At 39.2% G+C, this 13,426-nt stretch overlaps 1 protein-coding gene across 1 annotated transcript in view; it reads left to right on the forward strand.

Annotated features, from left to right (window-relative positions):
* SIDT1 (SID1 transmembrane family member 1) overlaps nt 1–13,426 on the forward strand; it is a 102,147-nt gene that overhangs the window by 46,068 nt on the left and 42,653 nt on the right. The window contains exons 4-6 of the mRNA XM_090276721.1: nt 6,325–6,370; nt 11,931–12,032; nt 13,180–13,263. Of these exons, the coding sequence (XP_090132847.1) occupies nt 6,325–6,370; nt 11,931–12,032; nt 13,180–13,263 (232 nt within the window). The remainder of the gene's footprint in view (nt 1–6,324; nt 6,371–11,930; nt 12,033–13,179; nt 13,264–13,426) is intronic.

Genomic DNA, 13,426 nt, shown 5'->3' on the forward strand with positions numbered 1-13,426 from the left:
CTAATACTGCAGTTTTGATACAGAGAAATCTGATTAAGATCACTGGGGAGAAGTGGGAAGAGATTGCTGAGGCAATGGAAAGCAGTCTAGGACAGAATTGGCTGAAAAGCTGAATGCCTCCAGACAATGGAAATAAAAAGAGGGCTGGCTCACGAGCTTTTCTGGCTCCTGAGCTGGCTCTCTCTCTCTCTCTCAGGGTCTGGCTCTGGCTCAGGCTCTCAGGCTCTTCTTCCTCAAGGATGCCTGGATGATTGCGCTGCAGCTGCCTGCATTTCCCAATGCACCGTATTTTGGATGAGAAGGAACTCCAGGCACAGCCTAGATCAGGCTGACCTGGCAGAGGGTGGCAGGGTTATTCTTTGGGTGTGCTAGAGAGAATTGGCTCTGAGACAAGAGCCTGTCGTTCTTCCAGAATTGTGTAGCTTTTGTGTATTACGTTGTTTTAGTTTGTAAACTAAACCTACAGAAACTAACAGGCGAATGCTAGGAGAACTCAGGTGTTAGAATTTAACCTTGATTGCTATGCTTAAGTAATTAAAGCTGTGACTTGATAGGCTCAAGTGACTGCTCTTGAATAAAGACTCCTTTCTTTTATCACCAAACCTTTGCCTCTGAAATTTTGTCTAGAGGGTGGTAGCAGGCAGCAGGAGCCCAACTTGCTATTCAGTGACAAGTTCAATTACATGTTTTTGAGTAGTGGGGTAGAAGGTATATGAAACACATTCTGGGAATTTTTTTTTTCTAGTATCATAAGTTTTAAGAATGGAAGGACTTTGGGGAATCTAATCTACTCACCTCATTTTTACAGACAAGCAAGCTGATGCCCAGAGAGGATAAGTGACTTGTCCAAACTCGCACAGCTAGGAAAGGCAAAAGCAATACTACATTATAATTGACTCCCAGTTCTGAGCTCTTCTCACTATAAAATTCTGTTTCTACTTTCTGTTAAAAACTGTCCTCACAATTCTTATGTTGCCCTAAATGTTTCTCAGGTCCATGAAACATTTATTTATTTGTTTGTTTGTTTATTTAAATTCAGCTTTAAAAATAAAATTCTGCCTTAAAGCACTACTCTCTGCCATCTAACTATCTCCCACCCACCTCCAGACACACATACACAGCTTCACCACCACTCGTTTTCCCAGACTGTAGTGCCCTGGTGTGCTTGCTGCTGAGTGTGAAATTACAGACAAGGAAGAGCAAGAGGCTGAAGGAGCAGGCAGGCACCTGATCATGTGGTGGGAGGAGCTTAGAAGGGGTGTTGAGAAATGTAGGCAGTGGTCTAAAGTGTAATAGTTGTGTAGAGAATGGATTTGAAGAGAACAAGATGGGATGCAGAAAAATTCAAACACTGAGGCAGTTTTCAAGGAGATGAACTGAAGAATTTGGAGGTAAAATTGATAAAGCTTAATTGGATATGCAGAGTAAGTAGAATGGGAAGGTCAAAGATGACCTTCTAACCTGTAGCTGGTGACACCATTAAGAGAAAATGAGGATTTTCAAGGAGGGAAGGAAAAGATGGTAAGCTCACTTTGGTATATGTTAAACTTGAAGTATAGATGTCTGCCAGAGTGTTGCTATACCATCATGATGTTCAGGAGAAAAGCCTGAGTTACAGATGTCAGACTGGGTAGAAGTGCATCAGGAAGACTGGGCACATGATGCCAAAGGTGAAGTTATAGGAGAGAGGACCGGACACATAGGCAGTACCCAGTCCTTGGTGTTTGAGATCTTGTATGAAGCACTAAGGAGTTTAGACTTCACCGTTCATGTTATAGGAGCCACTAAAAGATTTTAAGCAACAGAATAACATGAACAGATCTGATTTTAAAAATGATTTTAGTGTCAATGTGGCAGATGAACTGGAGAGAGGAGAGGGTAGAGGTAAATAAAACAATTAAAAGTTATTTGAATAGAGTAATAAAAAAAAAGTTAGAACCTGAACATATTATGACAGCAACAAAGTTTTAAAGGGGAAAAAGAGTTAAGTAACATATATGGGGATAATTCACAAATTCAACAAATATGTGTGGCAGAATAGAATATATAGTTCTATATGAGTATTTGCAGCCTTCAGCTCTCAAGATCTATGTAGGGATCTTGAGTCTGTTTTGAGAGAGAGTTCCACGTGACATGGCTCAGCTACCACGCTGTGTAAAGTAGATTTTTGAGGAAATGGGAGTGAAGAGGTTTTTAGACCATTTTGCTCTGCGTAATGTAATCACCCCTTGGTATTTGGGGGTAGGCTATTGTAACGAGTTACATTAGTTTTCAAAATTATTTGTTTCTGTTGGATGCTATGTTGGGCAAAGATGGGGCTTCAGGTGGGAGCAGGGACATCCAGGTTACTTTTACACCAATAGAATCAGTAAGATTTGGTGATTGATCAAATGGGAAGTAGTCAAAAAGGAGGAATCCAAAATGACTGTAAAAATGATGTCTGAGGTCTGATGAGGTTCATTGACAAAGAGACATAGTGGTTCAGGATCAGGGAAATGATGGAACATTCCATCTTGAGCATGTGGAGTTTGAAGTACTGAGAGACCCATCAAGGGCAGTAGCCCAGCAGGTGATTAATCTTCTGTGACTGGAGCTCAGGAGATAGGTCTGGACATGGCTGGACATGGAGACTTGGGATTTACTAGCATTTTTGTAGTCTTTGTAGCAATACTATATATGTGATTTTTTAAAATTATGTTATTAATTATGATATTAAAGTTGTCCCAATTTTTCCACTTTTGCCCCCCTCCACCCAGAATGTTTTTATATCAATGAAATATATACATATATACACACATATATATATAAATATATGAAAATGTATGTGGGTGAGGAAAATGAGATTAAAAAACAAGGCTGGGGATAACATTCTCATTTAAGGGATTATCTGAGAAACAGAAACAATCAAAAGAAGCTGAGTAGGCATAGCCAGGTGTGTGGAAGAAAACCCAGGAAAGCAGTTGTCTCAAAGACCAAGGCAGGAAAGAGCTTCAAGACACAGAGTGGTTGTCAGTATCAAATATCACAGGTAAAATCACTGGATTTCGCAATTAGGAGGTGACTGTTACCCTTAGCAAAGGCAACATCAGGGGAATGATGAGAAAAGGCTCTTGATACGTTTTCAGGCCGAAAAGGATCCTGAAAGCAATGGGAACAGGAAAGAATGAACGAGAGATGAGAGCAGAACACTCTTTTAAGAAGCTGTTTTGTGAAGAAGGAGGATATAGAATGAAAAGGAAGTAGAGAAATACAGGGAAAAGGGGAAAGTTTGTTGGGGCATTTTTGTTTGTTATTTCTTTTGAAAATGGTTGGGACTAGAGTAGTATATTTATAAACCAAGGGGTAGAAAGGCAGATAAAATTCATAGGAGAATTGGATTTTGTATAACCAAAACCCCAGAGAAGGAAAGAAAGGATAGGATTTTGCACATGCAGGCAAAGTCTGTCCTTAAACTAGAGCGACGTGAGGGTAACAGAGGACCAGAGCATTGCTGGAAGGGTTGGGTAAGCAAAAGCAGTTCGTGACAGATGGCAGTAAGTAGATAACAGGAAGTGATATTCTAAAGTCCTTAGTCCAAGTGAAAATAGGGTATATCCTTCAACAACAAATTGGGGTTTAGAATGCCTTCTCTGCTCTATGACAGGGACTTGCTGTCAGCAAGTGGACAATATGCCATGAATCTCACAGTCCTCTCTGGTACTTACCTCAAAAACTACTTAGCTTTTGTCCTTGTTTCTCTTTCCACTTACCCTTTCTTCCCACCCACCCCCTTTCCTTTTTCTTCTGTCTTACTGCCCTCCTGTATATACTTCTCTCTTCCCCACCAGCCTCTCTCTTCTTCTTCCATCTCATTGGCTCACCCATGTCTCTTGACTCCATCTGTTCCTTTACTCTTTCCCTCTTCCTCAAATTAGCCAAAACAAGGGAAGTAATTCAGTTTTCAGTTTTTCTTATATTTATTGAAAAACATTTGTTTCCTGTGTTTGAAACAAATAAAACGAAGTTTACACTTCTTTCTCTAAAACGAAAAGTAAGTCTCCATTGGCTTTGTTCTGTTGGTTAATGACCCTTGATAAAAATAAACTTTTGGCACCTCTGTAAGAGCCTATGGGAAAGGAAGCAGAACTTTTCACGTGAATAGACATGGTGTTTGTTTTGCACACACTGTTGACTACATGAGAAAGAGAGGACTTAAATGTGATGGTCTTAAAGAAAAACAATATGTCTTAAATGTTTGTATGTATTGTACTAGTAAAGAAAAAATAAACAAGGAAAAACACTCAGAAAATTCATATTAATGTCCTTATATCCTGTTACAACTGGAATTCAAGTGATAGGAGAGAATAAAAAAACACATTTCTGGCCAAAGAAAACGGGTTGCTTCTGGAAACCTCACACTATCTGTTGCTAGCCAAGATCAGCGTCTGTTTTGTTTGCCTGACCTGACAATGAATAGAATAGTTGCCCTGCTAACAGCAGATGACACTCCCCACACAAAGAGGCCACCACCTAACCACACACAACACCTAGCCACACACTGGCTGTGGCATCTCAGGAGCACACACACGACTGGGTTTGACACTTCAGCTTTTTAGGTGACTTAAGGCCACAAGTTTTCAACCGTGCTTCAGCAGAATCAGTCCTCGACACTGATGATTATTTCTGCTGAGAGTGGATATATAAAAATTGCATCCAGTGCTAAATCCTGAGCCCAGACTGCCCAGAGCCTAAATTGTTGGTCATTACCTTTAGAAATAGTGCTCAAATTTTATGACTTTTAAACAACACCTCCAATTATAAGCTTCTTAAATGTTTTGATATGCCCTTTCTAAAGGAATCTTTAATAAAATTGTTAAAAACTCTTTAATTTTTATAAAAGGAAAATTATAAGTGCAAAGAAAGGCTCTTTAGAGACCACCAGGTTGTAAATCTGAGTTCAGGTTAAAATTCCCAGAAGGTCAGGTTTAGAATCCCAGAATAACAGGCCACATTGGAGGGGCAGGGGGACACCATTCTCCAGGTGCAGACATTGAGAGTGTGCAGTGGGTTTGTATAAATGACTTCCATGGTTGAAGATGAGGCAAAACCAAGAAAGAATAAAAGGCCAAAGTAGCCCTTACAAAACTGTAGTGAGGAACAAACTTGTCCTTGTGTTTCCCAGCGTCTTGGACTGTTTCACACATGTTCATTCAAGACAGCACTCTATGCTACAAGTGTGTGCTCCCCACGTGCTCCTCAGCCTCTCCTTTCCTCAGTGCTGGATCCTTGCTGTCTTTCACAGAAGAATAAAAGTACCTAAGAGAGAGAGAGAGAGAGAGAGAGAGAGAGAGAGAGAGAGAGAGAGAGACAGAGAGAGAGACAGAGAGAGAGAGAGAGACACAGAGAGAGACAGAGAGAGAGAGACAGAGAGAGAGAGAGAGACAGAGAGAGAGACAGAGAGAGACAGAGAGAGAGACAGAGAGAGAGAGAGAGAGAGAGAGAGAGAGAGAGAGAGAGAGAGAGACACAGAGAGAGACAGAGAGAGAGAGACAGAGAGAGAGACAGAGAGAGAGAGAGAGAGAGAGAGAGAGAAAAGAAAGAAAGAAAGAAAGAAGGAAAGAAAGATAGAAAATCACAGTAAATTACTAACTGGAGAGAAAACTCTATTATATTCTCTTGGTGTTATTTGTTATTTACCTTTTTAGACACTTTTGCCTTTGGACTCTCTTAAGATCTTATAATAAACAGTAAAGGAGATCCTCACAGCAATGCCTGACCCATAGAGAACAAAATCTTGGTGGAGAATTTCAGCTGGTGTGACAGACAACTGGGGTGGTGCTCGAGGTCAGGAAGAGCATCCCCCTGTCCCTAGGGACCCTTCCATGGCGATGATCTATTCACCACATTTTTAAAACATTATCTCTGCCATAGATAAGATCAAAATTATTTTGACATGTTACTTTCATTGTCTAAAAGGACCTCAAATATTTTCCTCTTTCTTTCAGCCCACTTCTAACCCCTAAACCCTGTGCTTGATTGTAAAATATTAAAAGAATCTAAAGTCCAAAGTATCTACAAAAGTAAACAAAGTACTTACTTGTATAGGTACAACTTCCTGCATAAAGACATAACATTGACTCCCTCCCCAGTTTAGTCGTTCTTGAGAGTTGAAACCACCAAATTTCCATGCAGTTTACTTTGTAAGTTTGATGAGAAGAGATCTCCCTTCACAAAGCATAAGGCTTTTCTTGCATCTAGTTTAAGATGGTTTTCTTTTAAATAATTTTTGCCTGCTAACTTGTTATGTTTTTCTCTCACTTCCCCTCTCCCACTTAAATTTCTCAGGACAAATGTTGCCTTTCACTTCACTGCCAGCCCCTCTCAACCCCAGGTAAGTGAAGGGGGTCAAGGTTATGCCTCTCCTACTAGTGTTACCCAAAGGAATTATGGGAACAAATGGAGTCAGCATGTGGTGCTGCTCTTCATTTTTCACAACTTAAGATATATTTTTATTTTTGGAATATTATTCATGTTGCTAGGATTTTGGACACAGCATTTAATCTTATCACCTAAATTGGTGTGAAATGGGAGGCATGATATTTGTTTATAGATGTTCCTTGACTTAACTTTCATTCAGCATATCATGTGTCTACTATGTACCAAGCAGTGTTTGACTGTACTAGGTGCTGCAGTAGTAGGAGGAAGAAAAGATAGATGCAACTTCTGCCCTCATGGACCTTTAATAATCAGGATGGGGGTGGGGAGATAGAAAGTGGAACCATCACTAAACAGATACATGAATGATTAATTGACCTGAAGATACAATAGAATAAAACAAATTTTAATTTCTACAGTGCTGTGGATGGAATAAATTTGTTTCTCTTGTGTAAAGAGAGAACAAGAATGCTGAAAAGAATTATAATAAGAATTAGAATTTGTGTTGTGCTCTCCATTAAACTATAATCATATACAGAATAAATACATGAAAACTTTGATTATTCAGGCTGCTTTTCTGGTGGCACCACTAGTAACCTTCTTTTTACTCTTTCATGGCTTATGAAAGAGTGAAGTTTATGCAATAGTTTAAAACAGATTTACTTAATGTCCTGATATTTATTGTAAATCTTCTGTAAGCTGAAATACAGTTTTGATCATAAATAACTACTTAATTTTTGTTTTGAATATACTGAAACTGGGATTAATATTATATGGACACCATTGTAAATGTATTACAACCACTTGTGTGATGATAAATATTTAGCAACTAATTTTCAAACAGAAAACCCTGATTTGTAGCATTTGCCCATTTCTGGGGTGTAAAGACTTTCACCAAGATCAATTTCAAGCTGATAACATGATGTCAGTGGACAAAGAACTGGGGAGAGATATGTACAATCAGCTCCCCTAATCTGTGTGAGCCAACTCCCACATATGGAGTTCAAGTTCTTGGCAGTGAAAGCCTCCACAGTGCCTATATACTGCCACCCAGGGATAGAAGAGGACTACAGGTTCGCAAACCAGTGCCCTCAGCATTTATTGGCTAGTTAATTCAGGAGATATTTGAAAGTACCGGTTGCTAGTTGCATTAGGAGATATCTAAAGGGAGGAAAAAGCTTGCACCTCAACTACAGAATGAGTATAGTCTAATAGTTCTGTATAGAATTATAGTAAATATGATACACTGAATGTTTTTTTAAGTATATTTTACTGATTATGGTGTTACAGTAGTTCCAAATTTTTTTCCCTTTGCTCCCCTCTGCCCAGCACCCCCCTTCCCTCCAGCAATCCTACCCACCTTAGTGCATGTCCATAGTTCGTGCATATAAGTTACTTGGCTTCATCTTTTCCTATTTCTCCCCCTTCTTCCCCCCAGCTGATAACCCTCCAAATGATCCCCATACCTATGATTCTGTTCCTATTCTGGTTTGCTTAGCTGGATTTTGTTTTTCTTTTTTAAATTCAATTGTTGATAGTTGTAAGTATGTTATCATTTTAGTGTTCATAGTTTTGATCTTCTTTTTCTTAAGTAAGTCCCTTTGACATTCATATATTAACAGTTTGGTGATAATGAGTTCATTAAGGTTTACCTTGTCTGGGAAGCACTTTATCTGCCCCTCCATTCTAAATGATAGCTTTGCTGGATAGAGTAATCTTGGTTGTAGGTCCTTGCTTTTCATCACTTTGAATACTTTTTGCCTGTCCCTTCTTGCCTGCAAAGTTGCTTTTGAGAAATTTGCTGATAGTCTTATAAACACCCCTTTCTAGGTAACTCTCTGCTTTTCTCTCGCTGCTTTTAAGATTCTCTCTTTATCTTTAATCTTTGGCATTTTAATTATGATGTGTCTTGGTGTGGTCCTTTTTCGGTCTAGCTTGTTTGGACTCTCTGTGCTTCCTGGACTTTTATGTCTATTTTCTTTGCCAAATTTGAGAAGTTTTCCATCATTATTTTCTCACATAAGTTTTCCATTTCTTGTTCTTCCTGTTCTCCTTCTAGCCCCTCTATGGTTCAAATGTTTGCATATTTAAAGTTGTCCCAGAGGTTTCTAAGCCTCTACTCATTTTCTTCAATTCTTATTTCTTCATTCTGTACTGGATGACTGTTTTGTTTTTTTGTTTTTTTCCTTATGTTCCAAATCATTGATTTGAACCCTGGTTTCCTTCCCGTCACCACTGGTTTTGTGGGGATTTTCCTTCATTTCATTTAGCATAACTTTTACTTCTTCCCTTTTGTGTTTGTTGTACTTAAGGATATCTGTCAAGTTTGTGAGCATCTTTATCACCAGTGTTTTAAACTCTGCGTCTGTTAGGTTGGCTATCTCCTCATTTGTTAGTTGGCTATCTCCTCGTCACTTAGTTCTCCCACTGGAACCTTGATCCATTCCCTCTTTTGGGCCATACTTCTCTGTCTCCTCAACTTGAGAGTCCTGTGTTTGTTTGCCTCTGTGTCTTAGGTAGAGCTGTCATACCTGTTATATTGTAAGGGGAGGAGCCTTAGGTATTCGTCAGTACAGGGTGACCCGTTTCACCACATTGTGGCACTGTATGTGGGGGAGGGGTTTGAGAAGGAACAATGCTGCTTGCTCAGTACTCACCCCTTTTCCAGACATTTCTCCCACTTTCATATGGGACTGGCACCTCTCTAGCTATTACCCTGTCCATCGTTCCCAGAGTGGGTGGGTCTGCGGATGTTCTAGGACTGTGGGGGCCCTTTCAACAAACAAACTCTGCTGATAGACCAGCAGTTTCTTCCTCCACCTCAACCTCCACGGTTTTGCACAGTCAGAAGCAATGAGGCTTTGTTTTCCCCAGTGCTAGGACTGTGAGTTGTGCAATCTGGTCTAATGCTGGAAGTGCTCCCCAGGTGTCCCTCCCAACTTTTTAAATCATGTGATTGAGCTTTCTGTTGGCCTGCTACTGCTGCTGCAGCCACCTCACTGCATCCTCTCTGCCCTGGTTTAGCCCCTTCTACCTGTCTGGATGAGTATTTCTTCTTTATATCTTCTTTTGTTGGACTTCAATGTCGCTTGATTTTCTGGGACTTCTGGTTGTCTCTAGTTTTGAGGTAGTTGTATTCCTTCTTAGTTGTGGAGGGAGATGGAGCATGTCTGTCTAGGCCACCATCTTGGCTGGAAGTTCCTGAATGTCTTAATGCACTCACATTTTGTAGACTGAAAGTCAGTGACAGATATTATGGCTTCCTTTTCTTATAAAATGGTAAGTAAATATTAAAGCCTAAGTAATTTGTATATAAACCCTAAACGAGAATAAATATACTTAGAACGAACTGTTAAAACAGAATAGAAACTCTTTGGTATCTATGAAAGTCTTACTTTACTATATTTGTTCCCATTTCGGCCTGAATTTTATATCCTCCTCAACTATAGAAAAGATTTTAAACACATCCAAACTATTGCACATTCTCAGACAAATGTCATCATCATTTTCTGCCTCTATTCTTGTAGAGAGAAGCACATTATAGAAACTGGCAGGTAATCAGGACCCAAGACGATTATTTTTGGCCTAAATTCCAGCCATTGCTTTGGGTACTTGTTATTTGCTTATTTCTGATAAAAAAAGTTAGATTATCAAGGCAAAGGTCAAAAACATTTATATGGGATTTATGCTAAGTTAGAGATAAATATTGATAATATTTTGCCTCATCTAAGGCTTCAGTAGAGGTCTACTGCTTGCACAAAACCAACTCCTTTGATGTGTGTGTGTGTGTGTGTGTGTGTGTGTGTATTTGTATCTGTTGCTCATTGTTGCTAATAATAATCATAGATTTGCTCTTGAGTTAGAAAGGTTGGTTTCACTAAAAAGCAAGAGCACCTCTTGCTAATTCTAGAGGATTTACTTTTGGAAGAGCCTTGTGTTATGTGCATTTGAATCAAGCTGCAAAATGAAAGCACAAAAGAAAGTGTGCTCTTGGAAGTGTAGCCATCTGTTACAAGGCATGAACAGATTTCCAAATAGCAGCATTAAATGACAGTTCTTAATCCTAGATTCCACCCCCCCTCCCCATCAAAAGGCTTTGGATTATTGAAAAACATTCTATTTTTATTGCTCTTGTTCTCAGAATAAGGTTAGTAAAGAGGATGTTGGGATGCAAAACTAAACTTTGACATGTTTTGCCTCTCCTTTAAAGTGATAGATTTATGAGTCCTAAAATATGGGACTTGCTTTTGTTGGTTCCCTAAAATTTTATTTATTTTTAGAGAGAGATGAAGGAAGGGAGAAAGAGAAGGAGAGAAAAATCGATGTGTGAGATACATTGAATGAACCGGTGACCTTTCAGTTCTCAGGTTGGCACTCAATCCACTGAGCCTCACTGGCCAGGGTGGTTCCCTCAAATTTTGGGTCATGTATTTTATGTCAGGTTTCTCAACCAGTTACCATATGTATGATTATTGGGCAGAAACCCTTTTCTTCATTATTAGTGACATCTTTAAAAGGTAGAGTTAATTTTTTCAGGGCATTTATAATCTAAGTAGGTAAATAGTATAACCTCTCTATATTATGTTTCCTGATTCTGAAGATATTTGAGAAATACTTTAGAGATATCTCAGCCTGCCCAAAATTGTGAACATTTATTTCAGGGGGCTGGATATAAAGTTTTGTCTTTGAATCTAAATGTCATCTCACTCTATTCCAGCCAAGAGATAAATTCTTTAGAAAAAGTGTAGGGTAAAGGTGGGTCTAGTGCTAATTCTTGCCTATGGAAAGGTGGTTAGAACAAAAGAACAAAATAGAACCAGAGGCATGGAGACAAGGAACAGACTGACAGAGACCAGGTGAGGTGGAGGGAGAGGAAGAAGGAAAGAAAGAAGGGGAAGGGTCTAGTCAAGGAACAGGTATAAATGACCCATGGACATGGACAACAGGTTGGGGATTGACTGTGGGGGACTGGGTAGGGCAGGGGAGAGCAACCAGGGAAAAATGGGACAACTGTAATCTAACAACAGTTTTAAAAAGAAAGAAAGAAAGAAAAATGGTTAAGATTCTTGAACAACAGGCTTACCTACTTTTCAAGGTGGAGCTTCGTATTTCAAAATGCCCATACAGAAGTAAATCATCTCATATTACATCCCACATGTCCCTAATTCAAAGGCTGGAGTGATCTTCTTAAGTAGAAACCTCAAGGAAGTATAGGGAAGTAGAGTTGAGAAAGAAAAACTATAGAAAACTGAATGGCTATATTGTATGAAATGGCTACTTTGTTTTACCGATTGATATGTTCCTCATGTCTGGCACAGAGCCCTGTAGAGAGCAGTTGCTCAATACCTGTGAGCTGAATGGCTGACTGAATTAACAGAGGTTTACTGGGATTTGCACCTGAATTTTGTGCCTAATATTAGAGAAAATGATCCTAGTCATGTGAAAACAGTTTGAGTTTGTGATTGTAAACTTTTATTAATATTAATGAATCATGTATTTCTTTTCCTTATTCTCAGTATTTTCTATACAAATTTCCTGAAGATGTGGACTCAGTTATCATTAAAGTTGTGTCTAGAATGGCTTATCCATGTTCTGTTGTCTCAGTCCAGAATATCATGGTGAGTCTTAATAACTTGTCAGCCTTCCAATATGGAGCATTATATTGTCCCAGGATCAAAGAAAGAGAAGGGTGGAGGAATATCTATGTATCTCCTGCAAAACTGCTAAATTATAACAACAGTATCTTGGACAGTCAATATTTGGAGAAATCGGTTTGGAGCGATAGTGAATAGTTGACTCCTCACCGAATCAAGCAAAGGGAGGAAACAAGGCAGGCGGGGCGCAGGGAGGGGGGTGGCGGCATATGATCATGACAAAGCACAAGGAAGATGAAGTCGTGGAATATAGGAGGAAAAATAGAAACATCCCACTTGTTCTAATATTTACTTCTTTCTTTTTAAAAAAAATTTTTTTTTTTAAGAGAGAGGGAAAGGGAGGGAGAAGGAGAGAGAGAAACACAGATACAAGAGAGAAACATCGATTGGTTGCCTCTTGTACGTGCCTAAGCATACATGCCTGACTGGGAACTGAACCTTCAGCCCAGGCATGTGCCCTGACTGGGAATCAAACCAGTGACCTTTCACTTTGTAGTACAATGCCCAACCAACTGAGCTACACTGGTCAGGGCCTAGGTTTTTTAAATGACAAAAACTGTATGATTTCATTCATACATGGAATAGAAAGCAAAAAAGTAACAAATGAACTAACAAAATAAAAACAAATTCATAGATATAGACAATAGAATGGGAAGAGGGTTCGGGGAAAACGTGACTTGAGTAAAGGAAGTCAAATATGTTCTGATTAAAAGAATTAGACTTTTGGTCGTGAGTGTGCAAGAATGTATACAGATACAGAATTATAACGTCATACACCTGAAATTTATAAAAGGTTAACCAATGTTACCTCAATAAATTTAATTTTAAAAATTTTATTGTAACATTAGGTCCTTTCTGTCAGGGTATTAATAAAAAATGGAAAGGCATTATAAACTTTAAGATAACTCTTCAGTTCTCTTTGATATAAAGTAACCTTGACTTTAGAGGACAAGGCACCAAGTTTTAGGAGAGTGTTTCATGACTGTTCTAGGGGTAAACATTTTATGGTTTATGACTCGGTAAGGAACCCCCTGCTCCATATGTGTGGCATGTGCAGCATTACATATGACATTAGTGATGCTTTCCTTTTTATCCCTCCTATACATTGCAGTGCCCAGTGTATGATCTTGACCACAATGTGGAATTTAATGGTGTCTATCAGTCCATGACCAAGAAAGCTGCCATCACACTACAGGTGAGACATCACTTGTGTGGTCACTATTGTCAATGATAGTGTGTCAGTTTACCTCCTGGAGCAGCATCCACAAGGGATTTCCATTCACTGTGTGCCTTGGATCTCTTCCCTTTCTGGTGGTTTTAAAAGAGAGATTGCTGTGCCTGAAATCGGAGCTTGGGCA

Source organism: Furipterus horrens, unplaced genomic scaffold (assembly GCF_987537825.1).
Source record: "Furipterus horrens unplaced genomic scaffold, mFurHor1.1.pri manual_scaffold_1, whole genome shotgun sequence".
NCBI classification, from domain to species: domain Eukaryota; kingdom Metazoa; phylum Chordata; class Mammalia; order Chiroptera; family Furipteridae; genus Furipterus; species Furipterus horrens.